The 15,874-nt window shown below is 41.1% G+C and overlaps 1 protein-coding gene across 1 annotated transcript; it reads right to left on the reverse strand.

The window, feature by feature from the left end:
* Positions 1-2,542: 2,542 nt before the first annotated feature.
* Positions 2,543-14,112, reverse strand: ETNPPL (ethanolamine-phosphate phospho-lyase). The gene is made up of 12 exons (XM_010176676.2): positions 13,999-14,112; positions 13,680-13,839; positions 12,486-12,560; positions 10,643-10,736; positions 9,536-9,652; positions 7,698-7,780; positions 7,001-7,226; positions 6,002-6,156; positions 5,164-5,253; positions 4,823-4,953; positions 3,873-3,940; positions 2,543-3,014 (listed from the first exon to the last, which is right to left on the reverse strand). Exons 1-12 carry the CDS (start codon positions 14,051-14,053, stop codon positions 2,883-2,885), a joined length of 1,386 nt encoding a protein of 461 aa, XP_010174978.1. The 5' UTR covers positions 14,054-14,112; the 3' UTR covers positions 2,543-2,882.
* Positions 14,113-15,874: the final 1,762 nt, after the last annotated feature.

Below are 15,874 nucleotides of genomic sequence, written 5' to 3' on the forward strand. Positions count from 1 at the left end.
AGTGTGCCATGGCCCACTTGGGATGGAGTCCTGCCTTGCCTTCACCCACTATCTCTTCCTTCTGCTGCATGTCCTCTGCAGACTCAAGTCACCTTCATCAGCCTGTTCATTAGCCTTATAGAAAACTTGGGAAAAAAAAACCCATGGTCTTATTTTTTTTCTGCAAGATTAGTGAGTTGAACTGGTTTACAGAGGCATCTGATGAATGTCAGGGCTAGGGTGGAGGTTGAACCATATGGCTAAACCCAGGAATTGCACAGCCAGGACAGGAGAGGTAGAAAGAAGAAAAAGGGAACCAGAGAGTTGGAAAGGGGAAAAAAAGCCTTGCCTGTTCAGTGGAGGGAATATATTTGATCAGTTCAGCTGACTGGCACATCTCTCTGTGTTTAGTCTTAATTATTTCTGCTTCCACTCTCCCATGCTTTAGTCAGTCTCTTCTAATTAGTAAACCCTTCACAGTAGGGATTGTGCATAATCTTGTGAGTGGACTCTGAGATACTGTGGGAACATTATCAACGATACAGTAATAGTAATTCTAGTAGATCCAGCTCACTGCCTGGTAACTGTTGGATTGGTTCCTCCATTTAAATGATAGTGGTTTTTTCAGTGTGTATCATAGAAGTGATAGCCTCTCTTTTTTAAAGAAAATAGAAGACTTAGTTGTTCTAGGTAACTGGCACCTTGCATTATGAGCAGAACCAATATGTAGAGAGCTTCCTGACTTGTGAAAAACACTAGTAAATTGGAGCAATGGTTGTTCCATGTATTTCAAGTGTGTGCAGAAGCAAGATATAGGTAGGGCAGAGGTAGAGGCACACACCTCTTACGTTTATCAAATTGTAATCTTCACCTCCTCACAGATTTTAGGCTAATTGTTTTTTGTTTTTTTTTTTTAGTTCTTTGATATACTTTTGAAAATTAAATATTAATGACGTGCCACAACAGTCAGTGCATCGTATTGACTGGTGGGCTGTGTGCCTTTGAGCTTAACTCTTCCAATAAATCGCACAAGCATTTCCTTGCTGGGAAGCACACACTGCTGGTGCTGCATGTGGTGAATGAGGTGTAAATGTAAATAGCTCCACTCCATACAGGGAGTGACCTAAACTGTACCTTTAGACACATACCAGATTAAGTTGGTTTAGGTCTTAGTGTAGTTCATGTTGGAAAAGACCTGTGGCGTCCCTCCTGATACAGGGTTAGCAGAGGCTGAATTGTGGCAGCTGAGGTAACATCTGGCTTGGAGGGTAAGAGCTGCCAACAGCTGAGGGCCATGTAGGGCCTTGGCAAAACACAGCCTAGCCAGTTCTCCTTTGGCATGGAGTCAACCCCCAGCCAAAACTGGTTGCTTCCCTCATCTAATAGGTGTTACTAAAGAATAAAATTAAACCAAAAAAAACCTTTTTGTGGAGGACATCATAATTACAAATGGGAGATTTATTTTTATGGAAGAATTATTCAAGGATCATGAAAAAGAAAATAAGCCAGATTGAGGATGTTGGAAGGCGTTACACCAGAAGCATCAATTTTAATATAGCAAATTGTGGAAAACATGAAATTAGATAAGGTGCTCAACTTTCAGTTGTATCAGGGTCATTAGCAGCAATTACAAAAAGGCAGAACTTAGGGTGTTAAAGGAAATAAATTTTGTCTTTTGTTTTCTGAAGTACAAACCATTTGTAAAGCCCTCTGTGTTTTCCATAGCATAGAGTTGTGCATGTATTAAAAAAGAGAAGCAGGGCCTGAGTGCTCTTGTTGAAATTTAGCACTGACAAGGAGGTAAGTGAGTCTAAAGCCTAGCAGCAAAGCCAGGTAATGGCTGCAAAGTGATTGCATCCATGTTTTATGCAGTGGTCCTCTTGTTTTAGTAATCTATCAAATGTTAGCATAGCCATTTATGTGTCAGGATCCCACATGACTCTTCAGCATCACTGACAAAAAGTAACAGCACTGCTACAACAGGATCAGGCAGTAATTCCCACGACAGTCAAAACAACTAAAATCCATGGGAATACAAGCTGGGCTGTCCCTGGGAACCTCATTTTGAGAGACTCTCAGGTTAAATTCAGTCAACCTGTGTCTGAAATGATATATACTCTACTTGCATGTTTTTTGGACTGAGGGTTTAATATATAAACTTTTGGGAAAAAATAATAAAATCTTACTCTATATAAATAGTTGTCTATAAAAGTTGCTTTATCCATAGAAAATTAGGATCCAGAATCTTCATTTTCTTTGGATATAAAGTGAGGATGCCCTGCTTTACACAGATAAACATCGTGTCTCTACACACACAGTGGTAGATTCTTGGTAGTGCGTCACTGACATTAACAAAGCTACACCAATTTACATCAGCTGGGAATATGGTCCACAGGACCTAAGTTACATTGGAAGATAATAATGATTTCTCTCTCAAGCATTGTTTTGTGAATTCAGCCATTAAAACATGGGAAGTAATTAACATCTCAATATTACATATTGAAATTTAAAATATCATAAAAAATAACATGTTAATCATATAATTTTAAACTTAATAGGATTGGCATTTGCTTGTATGGTGGTTAAGCAATTCAGATTCTGTGTAATACAGGTAAATCTGCAGATTTCACCAAGTTTGCGTGTCTACGTCAAGCCTGCCATCAGCACCGAGGTATTTGTGTATCACTTATCTGTTCTGTCACAGCTAGAGTTCAAGCCACATGGTGCAGTTCTCATGTATCTGAAAAGGTATTTTAAACTCCTACTGAAGCTAATAGGAATTCAGCCAGTTTATGGAAGGTAGGACTAGGCTTCAAACAGATCCTTGGACTCGAATTATTGCACTCTTCATCTCAAAAGCAAGCCAGACACAAATTCAAACTGAAGGAGGAAACTTTCCCTTTTCATGTTGTTATTCTTTTACTTGGCACTGAGCATGTTTTAGAATATAGCCCATTTTCTTGTCTGCAGGCAGCTCCATTCATATGGCTGATGCTTTCATTTGCACCTTCTGGTTGAGAACTCCCTTCAGTTGTCTGAAACAGAAATGAAATGTCAGTGAAGGCATGGGCATGTCTTCCAACAGGCAGCCATTGGACTTGGTTCCTATTAGGTAGCTCTGCCTGACTCTTCTCTTTTAGTGGTACAACTCCTTAGCCTTGAAAGAGATTGAATTGAATGTGTACACATATCTGTAAGAGGAGGCTTGCACCCCAAATGTAGTATATTCTAGACAGCAAATAATCCATAGGGTCTCCACCTTAACTACTGCATCCTTAGATAGCTGAGCTATTATTGCCTTCCCACCATTCACAGCATCACTGGAAAAACTCACCAATGGACAGCTCAGCAAGCTTTTCTATAACACACTGGGTGATATGTTTTTAAAGGTGTGAGAAATTTTATATAAAAAAAAGGTGGGACTGCAACCTAATAAGTCCTAATTTGGATGCACGTCAGCCATTCATACTCAAAGAGCCATGGTGGAAAAGAAATCCTTGGAATTCTCTGAAAACTTGGACACCTTCCAGGCTAAAGGCTTGCTTAGGAAGCAAAATATCCATCAGTAGCACACAATACCTAGAACTAGTAAAACTGTTGACTGTTGAGGTCACAATTTTGTGCAGCCCAAAGCCTGGCTGGTCTTGTTTGCACACAAGGCAGATAAGGTGAGTGGCTTATCTATAACCTGTTTCTCGTTGTACGTCTGTATTATTCAGCTCTTTTTAGATTTGTAACACAATCTTCTCAGGTTTCTAGCAACAGGTTAGGTTCTGAGCTCAGTTTCAAGGTACAGAACCACTCACACCACCAAAAATGCTCTACCAAAGTAACTTATACTTGCTTTGCCAAACACCTAGCTGAATAAGAGTTAAAAAAAATTCAAACCATACTTTCATTTTACACTGTGCATTTGTAGATGCATTATTTTCTGTCTTCATTCCAGTTGCTTCTTCCATTTCTAAAAAAAGTAGTAAAATATTAAATTAAAAAGAAGTAAGGTAAGTAAGGTAAGTAAGCATACAGTCAATTTAACAGCTGGCTGAAGTGAAAAATACCTAATCAGCTATTCCTCTGGGCATTTATCACACAGAAGAATAACTGAAGAATAATTAATACTTTTTAAAACATTTTTTTCTGAGGCAATGTGATTAATGTATCAGGAATGTGTAGCTTGGGGGTGTTTAGAGAAAAGAATGAAATTAGCAGCTTGGCTGTATCATGTGGGTTTAGATAGAACTTTCAGACCTGAATTCTGCCTTTGTCCAGGAGGTTCATGCTAGCCTAACTCCAGTTGTTATAATCTCAAGAGATGGGAACGTTCAATGTAGAATAGGCTGAGAGCGTCCTTATGCTAATAGTATACCTGATGTTATTTTCCCCTGGATTGAAGATAAACAGACCTTGAAAACCTTCAGGCTAAATTTGAGTGAGACAATCGTGTTTCAGTATGCCAGTTAAAAAAAAAAAAGGTAGTGCACATTAGCACATTATGGAAAGTTTCACCCGTGCTTCAGCAGTGTCCTTCAGGCCTGTGCTGAATTAATATATTTGCCCCTTAACATACAGCATATGCAACCAGAAATTAGTAGTAACGATGAGTCTGTGAGAGAAAGGATCAAGAACAGGACTTTCTCTAAAAGTTTGAATGAATTACATATGGGGTTTTTTATTTATTTATAATAATTGGCATTAAGAACAGCAATTTGGACAAGTGGTAAGAAATGTGATTGATTACATTTCCTTTCATGTAATGGCCTAGATTATGGCAGCTGGTGTTTCCAACAGGTCGTCTGGAAATGAACAAAGAAGAGTATTCTGTTGAGCACTAAAGCATACATACCTGTGAGAAGTGCATCAATTGTCTCCACTACGTGTTTTGCATCTTCCATTGTGAAACACATTGGTGGTTTAAATTTTAGTATATTTCTGTGGGGTCCATCTGCACTAAGAAGGATTTGATGTTCTTTCAGCCTGCGGAAAGAGGAAAAGTCTGTGGTAGACACAGCTATAAAACTGTATTGTGTCCTGTCAGACCCTTCACACTGAGTTAGATTTTAAAACTTTTCTTTTTCTAGTACTGTGTTATCAAAGCTACACAAATTTAAACTGAAATTAATGACTAACTGCTGCGGAATATTACAAAGGTCTGATCACGGCACATAGTCTTTAAAAACCATTTACTTGTAAATAAGGTGAAGGGCTTCAGCTGTGGCTGGTGTTCGTTTTTGTTGATCTTTCACCAGATCCACTCCAACAAACAATCCAACACCCCTGGAGTAGAGAAAAAAAATACAGACAAGTGAAATCCAGTGTCAATAACCCAAGCCTTCTGCTGCAAATGCAAAACCCATTTCTAACAACTGCAATTCCTTTCCCTGGGGCGCAAGCGGGGAAGGAGCAGGAAAGAGAGGAGACTTTCTCTTGGTCATATTTTGGCACTGGCTACTTCAGATGATCAAGTGGTATACCAGATATTTCTGGATAAATAAATTTAGCTGGCTTATTAAGGCTACGTAGCCAGTTAAGAATGATAGAGTAATTTTCTTTCTCTCTCATCCTGCAAACCTCAAGTGAGGGAGCTGTGGAAGACAAATAATCAAAAACGAGAACTAAAAAAACCCCACAACTCAACCTCCCCCCCGAAAAAACCTGAAGGCAGTTGTCATGGTGGTAATGTGAGATGAAGAAAGCCCACACTAACATCTCCAAATGAAAGGGACCAGAGATTTGAACAAGGTATCCATCATCTCAGCACTGTACTGACAACTGGGCTATTGCACATGGATGGCTCTTTCTCCTATTCTCTCCCAGAACTTTTCTGCTGGCTGTGCTTATACTTAACTAAACAGATGGATGACAACTTTTTTGAAAAATATATTGCTTTACAATATCAATTTTGGGTAGTCCATTTTAAAGAAGAGATGTAGCATAATCATTGCATAACTTTTCTGTGTTCCCTTCACACCAATCTTTCTAGCACAGTTACTCTTCTTCTCTGACATTGCTGTAAGGCACCCACCTGATATCTCCCACTAAGGGATGTTTCTCCTTTTGCTCAGCCAGCAACTCCAGGAGATAATTTCCTACACGTGTAGCATTTCCTTGGAGATCTTCTTTTTCTATTACCTCCAACACAGCCAAACCAATAGCACAAGACACTGGATTGCCTCCAAACTGATAGTAAAGACAAACAGGAAAACAAAACCCGTCAGAAACATTAATCTGTGTCTATCTATGTAGTTTTCACTTGCCCTCTCCTGTTGGGTATGTTGTGCAGAAAGCTTGAAGAGGTGGGGATTTTGTGCCATGCAGGCTGTAGAGCGCTGTCCCCCCACTTTGGGCAGTGTAAGTGGCCGCTTTGGATTTCAGTAATTCAAAGGTTTCACAGCTGAAGCGTTCAAGCTGCTTTCATGTTTGCTGACTGCATGTGTAGGCAAAATGCTCCTGTGAAGAGCAGTGGGTGACAAATCTGATATTTCTTGAACCAGAGGGTATAAACTCCATTGAAAGCCAAGGGATTTGTGGCAGCTGGGAAGAAGGCTCCATCACAGAAGTGGAAAGAGGACTCAGTAAACAAGAAGAAAACTGTTCATCTGTGGCATGCACACGGCTCAGATGTTTCCTGATAAAGGGTCACTGTTTTGTTAGGTGAGCAAGGTCTGCCAGGTCATGAGCCCCATGGGCACAGAGCCTCCTAGAAAGTGAAATTTTACTTGGCCAGCATTTCAGAGAGGGAAGACAGAGAGAGAGAAGTAAGGAAGAATTTATCAGTATGGATGTTAGCTGAGATGCATGACATGCCAGAGAGCTAGTGCTGGTCCATATTAAGATATACCACTTGGTACAGTGTATTTCAAAGCTTCTCCACTTGCTTTTAGATATTAGACTGTAGTTGACTCGAGCTCTTAGTTATGTGATGCAGTGATGGATGCAAATGTCAGCTGAATCACCCAAACAACTTCTAACTGATAAATGCAGACCAAAAGAAAAAAAGGCAAACCTTCACCTATGAACTTACTGTATTGAAATACTCCAATCCAGAGGCACCAAAACTTTCAGCAATTTCCCTTGTTGTGACCACACAAGACATAGGGTGACCATTACCAATGGGCTTTCCCATGGTGACAATATCAGGCACAAAGTCTTCACCTTGCAGCTGGAATGCCCAAAAATGCTTCCCAACTCTGCCAAAGCCAACTTGGACCTCATCAGCTATGAACACTCCACCTGCCGCATGCACGTACCTGAAAACAAATAAAATAGCTTGAATTACTAGTGCTGCAGTACACATCTTGGTTAGGCAATCTAGGACAAGTGAGTCTGTGTTACAGAAATTCTTCAATGTGAGACCAGGTTAGGGGAAAAAAATTGCTAAATGCTAAGAAAAAAATTCTGATATTTTGATGCAAAATAGGGGTACTGTAATGGTACTGCAGGGTTATATCTATGATGGTTCAACTTCATCTTTCATCAAAACTTATGGCCTGAGGATTAAAGATAGAAAAGGAAAGAGAGTTATCCCGCTAAAAATAATTAGTCAGCTGATGTTCCATAATAAATAGAAGTGGAATCACACTCTTCAAAAAGTAGAAAGGTACCATAGATAGCCGAGAACAAGAGAGGGCGATAGCTGAACTGACTGGATAAGCCTATAGTGAAAAACCTGTTTCTTTGGTTAATTTTACAGTTATGCCCTTTTGAAATGATGTACGTACTCTGCCACTTTCTGGAAATAGCCCACAGGTGGAATTACTTGGCCTCCACAGCTCTGCATGGATTCAGCTATGAAGGCAGCAATCTACAAAAAACAAACTCAGGTGAGAGCTGTGTTCATCTAACTTGGCCTTTGCACAAACTTCTAACAGTCTAGAAATCAACATTTAAATGTGTACCTTAATTTAATCACGCAATGTGTTGGGCAGCTGAGGGCTCTTGAGAACAGCTATGGCTAAAGAATTTATTCATTTTGTAATCTGGGGTGCCCAAATTTGCATTAGCCAGGGCCACCTTAGCAACCTGATGGGAATACAAGGACCTCGTTAAGTCCTAGTCCTCCAGCTGTTGAAATGGAAGACACTTAACTGGTATCAATGGATGTTGGATGAGGCTCCTGGGAGCTCTGTAAATTTATTTACGAATTTCAGTTTACAGGAGACACACAACAGTGTGTCATTTTCCCCAAGAGATTAATGAGACTTGTTTAATGCCAAGGTTCTCCAGCAATGGGGATATGTGGCGATCAGCTTTTTTGTTCAATCTTGAACACCAGGTAGAGGTAGGTAGAAGCTGAACTGTAGGATGACCTGAGGCTACGCTTTGGGCACCCGTGCCTAATGCAAATAACTACACAACTAAAATGTCAGCGGGAGGCACTTGACAAAAGGGGAGAAAAATTCTACAGGTGAAATAATTCCAGTCGCTAGGAATGAAAAAGAAAGTTATTTCAAGTCAGGAAGGGTAAGAGCAGTGGATCAGATACACTGGAACATCAAAATTTGTTTCTTGTCAACAGCAGAGGTCTATGCAACAGAGATACAATATTACCCCAAAGTCTCAGCATAAGTCTGCTATTTAAGGGATTGCATCCCCACACCACTTGTGAACCCCTCCCTGAGCATCAAGAGGTGTCTCTGGGCTGGTGCAGTCTTCCTGGAAACAAGGCCGAGCAGTAACGTGTAAAGAACCATACACTATATTTGAAGAGGCATGCTACGGCCAAAGAGTACGAAGCTTCCCATAGCATGTGAGGCTTAGCCTTTAGCACAACTTGTCCTGCCACAGGTCTATGTCACCAAAACCTAAGAAATATGCAAAAGAAAGGAAACAAGGAAAAAAAACAACAAAACTATCCGTTAGTAGAGAATGAAAAAAAAAGTTGATGAAGAAACTAAAAGAAGAGTGATGCAAGTCCATTGGACTAGAAGGGAACATGTTGTTCTAGTCTCCACCGAAGTGTTCTGTAACTTCAGTGGGCTTTAGATCAAGCCCTACATGTCTCAAAATGCTAATGTCAACATACAAAACTTTAATACACATTTTAGGTAAACCTGCTGAGAAACTGACTGTTTTTATCAAGGTCATATTGTATATGATTGAATGGTTTACCTTTTTAGATGACTCCAAAGTTATCTTAAGCTACTAGACTCAGAAATGTAGTATCAAGATTTTATCTAGCACATTTTCTTCACCTCCTGGAGACTTTTATACGTCTTTGCTAGAATTTGTGATGTAATTTCTCGGCTGACCTCAAAACTTGCCCTAAGATATTTACAATCTACTGATTCAATGCATAAAATAGGAAACTAAACTGCTTAGGTTGTATCTGCTTATTTACAACTGTATTATTGATTCTTTCATTGACGCCTAGAAAAATTATGATAAAAGCATCAGGTAGAAAAATGGCCCATTTTGAACACAGAACCCACCATAGGAAAATGAAGGGCAGAGGGAAACAAAGGAAACAGTAAAGAAACACGTCCTCAGTTGCCTGTTTCATATCCCCATGCCACACAATACGTGAAGCCACAGCATTTCTAGAGCACAAAACACACACCTTGCGTCCATTCTTCTGTGTTTCTTCAATAATCTTTTTCACCTCTTCAGCATAAGCACTTGCTGGATCTGGGTGGTCTTCCCTATATTTCCCTCTGTAGATATCTGGAGAAGGAGCCTGAAAAGACCAATTTTTATTTTCTTTTTTTAAAGCCCAGCCTCCTATACTTTTTTTTCTATTGCTCTGCATTTTTGTCTTTCCACATAGATAGATAATGGGAGTTTGTATAGCCTGAATTTCTGCATGGAATTGCAAAACTTCTTACAGGAGCTTAAACTCAATCCAGGCCTGTGATGTGTTCAACATTACTGGATACAACTGTTGAAATAGCCATCATCTACTTCATCTTCCTTCCAGGACTGTCCCTCCTCTTCCCCAAGACACAATACTGAGTCCTCATCCATCCTCTTATTTCAGATTTTTGCAGAAAGATCCATTTCTGCAACTGGAGAATGGGGGTTTCCAGTCTGTCACTTCCCTTCCAGCGTCCTAGTCACAGTACAAATCTGTCTGACCTTCAAGTCTCTAAAAACAGTATTGGGAGAAGTTCAGTAAATAAGAGAAATGAAGTGTTATAAAAAGGTGGCTACTGCTTTGCCAATGTGGTTAACACAAGGAGATCTAGGTAGGAAAGACCTGCTTGGTGGACATCTCTGGGCTGAGAATAATTTTTGTCTTTGTAAGGTATACAAGTTCAGACTGAAGATCAAACAGTATCCCACTCAGTTGGATGTCTGTGAGCTCCATACCCAGATGTATGTGAACTCGTGGGGTCTGCCTTTCCAGTTTTTGGAAGTAGACTCAAAAGTCCTGCATATCCTTGGCCAAACCAACACAACAGACATTGACTAATTTCTTCAAACTCTGTAACTATACAGTGCAGTGACTCAGGAAACTTACAGCACTATGAAGGAAATCAGTCTCACAGCTGAATACCTTCTTAGAAATCCAAAAGCAAACAATTTTGCTGTATTTAATTCACCGACAAACAGCCAAAACACCGACTCTAGCATCAGCAAAACAGACGTATATTTACACCAGAAGTGACTAATTCAATATGCTGTATAACAGGCAGAAAAATGACAAAAAGCAAAAAACCACACTTACCACATGCACAAACTCCTTCTTGCTGTCCTTTCCCAGCTGATTAAATTTATAGGGACTGATGTCAATCAGAGATGTAACATGGCCATGGTAAGCACTGCATAAGTGTTAAATATCGAAGTCACTTTTCACCAAATATATAGAAGAGCTGAATTTAAAACCATACCCATAAATAATCCAGAATAAGTGACTGTATCTGCAACACAGTAGCACTGTTTGTGAAAGGATCTTGATTTAATTTACGCAGTCGTTCTCTCAAAGGTAATATGAAATTGCTGTTGACTTTAATTCATTAGTAAAACTGGAATCAGGAGGATTTTTTCTTGCATAAAATCAAGTGCCAGCAAGGGGACTGACCAAGATGATGTCCCCTGGACCGCCTCTAAGGTGGCTGCCCTAGCAGCCTTACCTAGCAGTTGAATGGTGAGTCCAGTTCCCTCTTTTCCAACCTGTGGGCCCCACTCTGGCCAACCCAAAATTTGCAAGTTAGACCCCAACACCATTGCAAAGACTCTCACGAGTGTGCACTGCATTGGAAGATGGGGATCTTATGCAGCAGCAGCACACCGCTACCTGCCCCGAAGGCCCTACCGACTAGACTGTTTGGCAGAAGCCAATTTCAAGATGAGGGTGAATATTGTTTGAATATAAAAGCTTCATATTGCAGAGTATGCTAAAGCTGGTTACTACTGAGGCCAGATTGATTTAGAAATGAGGAAACAGTCTTTTGAACCTAAAGCATGTAGCAGCTTCATTCAGGGAATAAACAATTCTGTTCACCCATAAACTTGAAGTGAAGGGCACCTCAAATCAAACCAAAGATGTGTCAAAATCTCATAGTAGCACACACATAGGGTAGAGAGGATGTTTCTGAACTCTGTCTTCTTTGCACCTTTCTACTAGCCAGTCAACAGAATCTGCCAATGGACACAAACAAAGGACAGAAAGCCCACCATGACTGAGGTGGTAGCTATAGCAAAAGCCTACAGAGCCCTGGGACATGGGCAGGGAAATACCCTGTGGTGTTCAGGAAGACAAGGCGTTGCAATGACACAGTGACAGAGCCAGCTCCAGCCTCTCCTGATGGAATCTACTGTCAGTGGCTCTAAACCTGGGCCATGTGAGTCAAGTATGGCTAATGGGGATCTAAGCATGGCTGAGTCAAACAAGTTTCATGTCATTTAGATAGAGACATGTGCTCTTGCAGTTGCTCTGGTTGGGCTTTCTAATCACAACCTAAGAAGACGAGGCAGCCCTACAGCAGTGTAACCAACACTACAGCTGCATCTAGGATAGGGAAACCCAGGGATGTGGTCAGCCACCTTCCCCTCTCAGTGCCTCCTGATTTTGGAGCTGCTTGGTTTTGTGTGTATACTTGTGTTCACTGGAGGACAGCTGAGCATTGGTGCAATACTGTTGCAGAGCTACAGGATCTTTCTTCTTGACTACTGAATATTTATTTGTACAGAAAGAAGTGTGTCCAGAAGAGCGTGACAAACAGAAAGACCTTTCTCAGAGCAGCCCAGTGGCCAGACCACTCACTGATGTTTCAAATGAACATTCAAGTCTCTGGCCTGAATCGCTTTGGGAGTCTCTGTGGGAAATGCCCTGTAACAGGTGGTTGACCTTCTGGGGTAACCAACAAGCCTATTTTTCAGAGATTTTAAAAACTTGTGTTTATCTGTATGTGGAAAGGGATTTCCTGACCTGTTCTATTATGAAAGCAACAAAGCTTTTCTTTCAGCAGGCAGTGGAGTACAAACAGCAGGGGATTGCTGCAAAGCTGCTTCTGAAGTAATGACAGGAGTTGCTGGCTGCATTCACATAAGCTACTCCATGTACTTACTTTTCGAGGGTGATCACATCTTGGTGCCCATGGTACTGCCGAGCCAGCCGTAAAGCAAGATCATTTGCTTCAGACCTGCATAATAACAGACAGAGACACAAAATAGTGAGGAAGTGCTTCCAGTTAAAATGGTATTCTGACACAAAAGAGGAGGCACAGGACTAATGGATATAACAAATGAACACAGCAGGCTCTGTTACTATACAGATTACAATGCTAAGGTTGAGACTGTAAATGCCATGTAAGAGGGCACAGAAAAAACAGTTCTTTGTATAAACACCAAACAAAGAGATGCTTTCTTTCCCTCCCCCAGTTTGCTTGTAGATATTTACCACCTCTGAGCACAAATGAGGCTGCTTTGCAGCTGAGAGTGCGATGCAGTCACAAACCCTCAAAAAGCAACAGTGCACCCTCTGTCCTCCCCAGTGCTTGTGCCATCAGGCAGCAGAGAACACAAGTCTGCTACCTGGACAAAGACTCAAACTTCCAGCCTGACCTGTAGCAGCCTCTCTGCTCACAAGTCCCTGCAGGTTGTCTCTTCTGGCTATGTAAGTCATCACAGACTACTTGGACTGCCTAAAGAATCATAGAATGGTTTGGGTTGGAAGGGACCTTTAAAGGTCATCCAGTTCCAACCCCTTGCAGTGAGCAGGGACATCTTCAACTAGATCAGGTTGCTCAGAGCCCTGTCTAATCTGACCTTGACTGTTTCCAGGGATGGGGCTTCTACCACCTCTCTGGGCAACCTGTTCCAGTGTTTCACCACCGTCTTTGTAAAAAATTTCTTCCTTACATCTAGTCTAAATCTACCCTCTTCTAGTTTAAAACCTTGTCCTGTCACTACAGGCCCTACTAAAAAGACTATGTGTTCCCAAGGTCATATGTCAATTTACAGATATCATTCACTAATCTGTGCATGACGTTGACCAATTTGCAGTCTAATTTGCTTTTCTTGCCTTTCCCCCCTGTTTTTGCACAGCATTCAGCAGACCAGTTTATTGTTTTGGCTCCCTTGCATTGAGCCAGCACACTAAATATGACAGCGCAAATAGGAAGGATCCTCCAGTCAGTACTGGCAATATTTTTGTTGCTTATTCCTAAGGCCTACTTAGTAAGATTTGGACCAAGCTGTTGTGTCCATCTCAAACAGGATCAAAATAGTCATAATGGAAAAAAAAAAATATTCAGACATACCCAGAGTTAACAAAATAGCAAACAGAGAGTTTCTCGGGCAGGGTGGCTGTAAGACGCTGCGCGTACTGAACAAGGTTGTCATGCAGGAACCGGGAATTTGTATTCAGCAGTTCCATCTGTTTTGTTGCAGCCTTTATCACGTATGGATGACTGTGGCCAACTAAAGAAAAAAAATAGTTATTCCTAGCAAGCAGTCAGTTATTGAACGACACAAGGAGATTCAGAGAAGCACTGTGAACAGCATCAGTTGGAAGAAGTGTGTTCTGATCCCTATTGGAAATTAAGGAATAGAAGCGGTCTTACAAGCTGAATGGCTTACCATGTGCAACGTTGTTGATGCAGTCTAAGTATTTTTCTCCTTTCTCATCAAACATATATTGTCCCTGAGCACGCACTATCTTCAGAGGGTCTTTGGCAAAGAAAACTTTGCAGGAAGGCCTAAAACAAAAATTATAAAATAACACCATTTTAATTTTCTCAGTTGTTCCCCCTCTGAGCATTGAGAGGGTTGATCAGGGGGATTGGACTAGATGATCTTTCGAGATCCCTTCCAATCCCTAACATTCTATGATTCTGTGATTCTGTGATCTTTTGCAGCTCTGGAGATGACTGCCTCCCTCTGCAAAGAGCTTGTGAGTGTTTCAGACAGTGGTCAAGCGGGGCTCTTGCTGAAATTAAAAACAGCCCCCGCACACCTCCCCAGGCACAGTGGGAACAGAAGTAGGTCTTTAATACGGGTGATTTTAAAGCATGACTGTGTCTGCAAGTGGTTTCACAGGAGCACAGTGAGTGCAAGTCATTCCAGGTCCTTATATGTCCTGCTGCATTTCTAGGCTGTAGCTCTGTTTGTTTACATGCCTTACAAACATGTATGGCCAATTAACTCCCTGGGAATAAAAATAAGCTGTTCAGCATTGTTTTATACTATAGCCAAAAATTCATTACGCAATGGATGACTGTACCGTATAGAGGTCACATTCAAGAACAAAACACTAATGCCTCGCAGGCTTTATTTTCAGAGGTGCTGAGCAGGTCCTAAAAATCTCAGTATCTCATCCTGACTGCTTTGGATAAAATCTTTAAAAGCAGCTTTTTATAAGCACCTTAAATCACACTGGCTTCCAGCAAAACTCAAGCTCCTTGTAAAATTATGCAAAGTACTCTCTACTCTCTAACACTTTTTTTTTTAAATTCCCGCACCCCCCCTCCCCCTCTTGGAGAAGATGCCAGCTATGTAATTATGTTGAATGACATTACTGAGCTGAAGGAAAGTCTTCTGAACTTTTAGTAAAGTTTATATGGGCTCAGAAAAAACCACTATCATTTCCAGATAACTCAGACAATGCTGCTAATGCATCCCTACTGTCAGGTATATTGAGATGATGAACTCATAAAGCCCAAATGCGTCTCCTAGAAAGTGAAGTAGTTTAATTTCTCAGAGTTTCTATCTCCATTGCATAAATCTTTTCTGACATCTTCGGCTATTTCTCTGGTACACTTTAAAAACAGTGCACATCATCATAATCACTGGCCATTTCTTGACTACTATTTTTTCTTCTGTTAGGTGTCAGTCCTTTCAGTGAAAGTTGTTTTTTTTTTTTCACCCAACACAGCCCACTCCTAAAATCCAGGCACAGGCAAGAGTCCCTTAACATTGATCTGGCCCCTAAAGAGAAGGTTTTGTGCACACTTTATGAAGCCATGAGTTTGTGAATCTTTAGTGAGCTTTACATTCCACACATTTAGGTTGCAATCAGCAAATAGCCAGTGCTGATTTTAACAATCTGGACTTATTTTTAGCTGGATGACACCTACTGAAGAAGGAGAAAATAATACAATATTGCAATACAGCTACGTGCACAGATAGGACTACTGCTCAGGTCACGACTGCAGGCAGCCTGCCTGAATTCCCCCAGTTAGACTCGGCTTAAGAAATCTCAACTTCATTTAACAGACACCTCTATATTTCAGGAGCGTGCCCGTTCATTCACAAAACCCCCCGCACAGCAGCATCCTAAAGATACCCCTGGGTACCGCGTTCTGGGCTCTGGCTTGCTTTGAGCTGGTAAAAAAACTGAAGTAACGTTTGATGTGCTGCGCTTTAACGGAGTGCCCCAAAGATCTGACAAACTGAAGGGCTGACAAGTCGTGTGCTTTCCCTCAGTCCCCGGCCGCCGGTTCCTTCTGCCGGCTGG

Source organism: Antrostomus carolinensis, unplaced genomic scaffold (assembly GCF_000700745.2).
Source record: "Antrostomus carolinensis isolate BGI_N321 unplaced genomic scaffold, ASM70074v2 scaffold52280, whole genome shotgun sequence".
Taxonomy (NCBI): domain Eukaryota; kingdom Metazoa; phylum Chordata; class Aves; order Caprimulgiformes; family Caprimulgidae; genus Antrostomus; species Antrostomus carolinensis.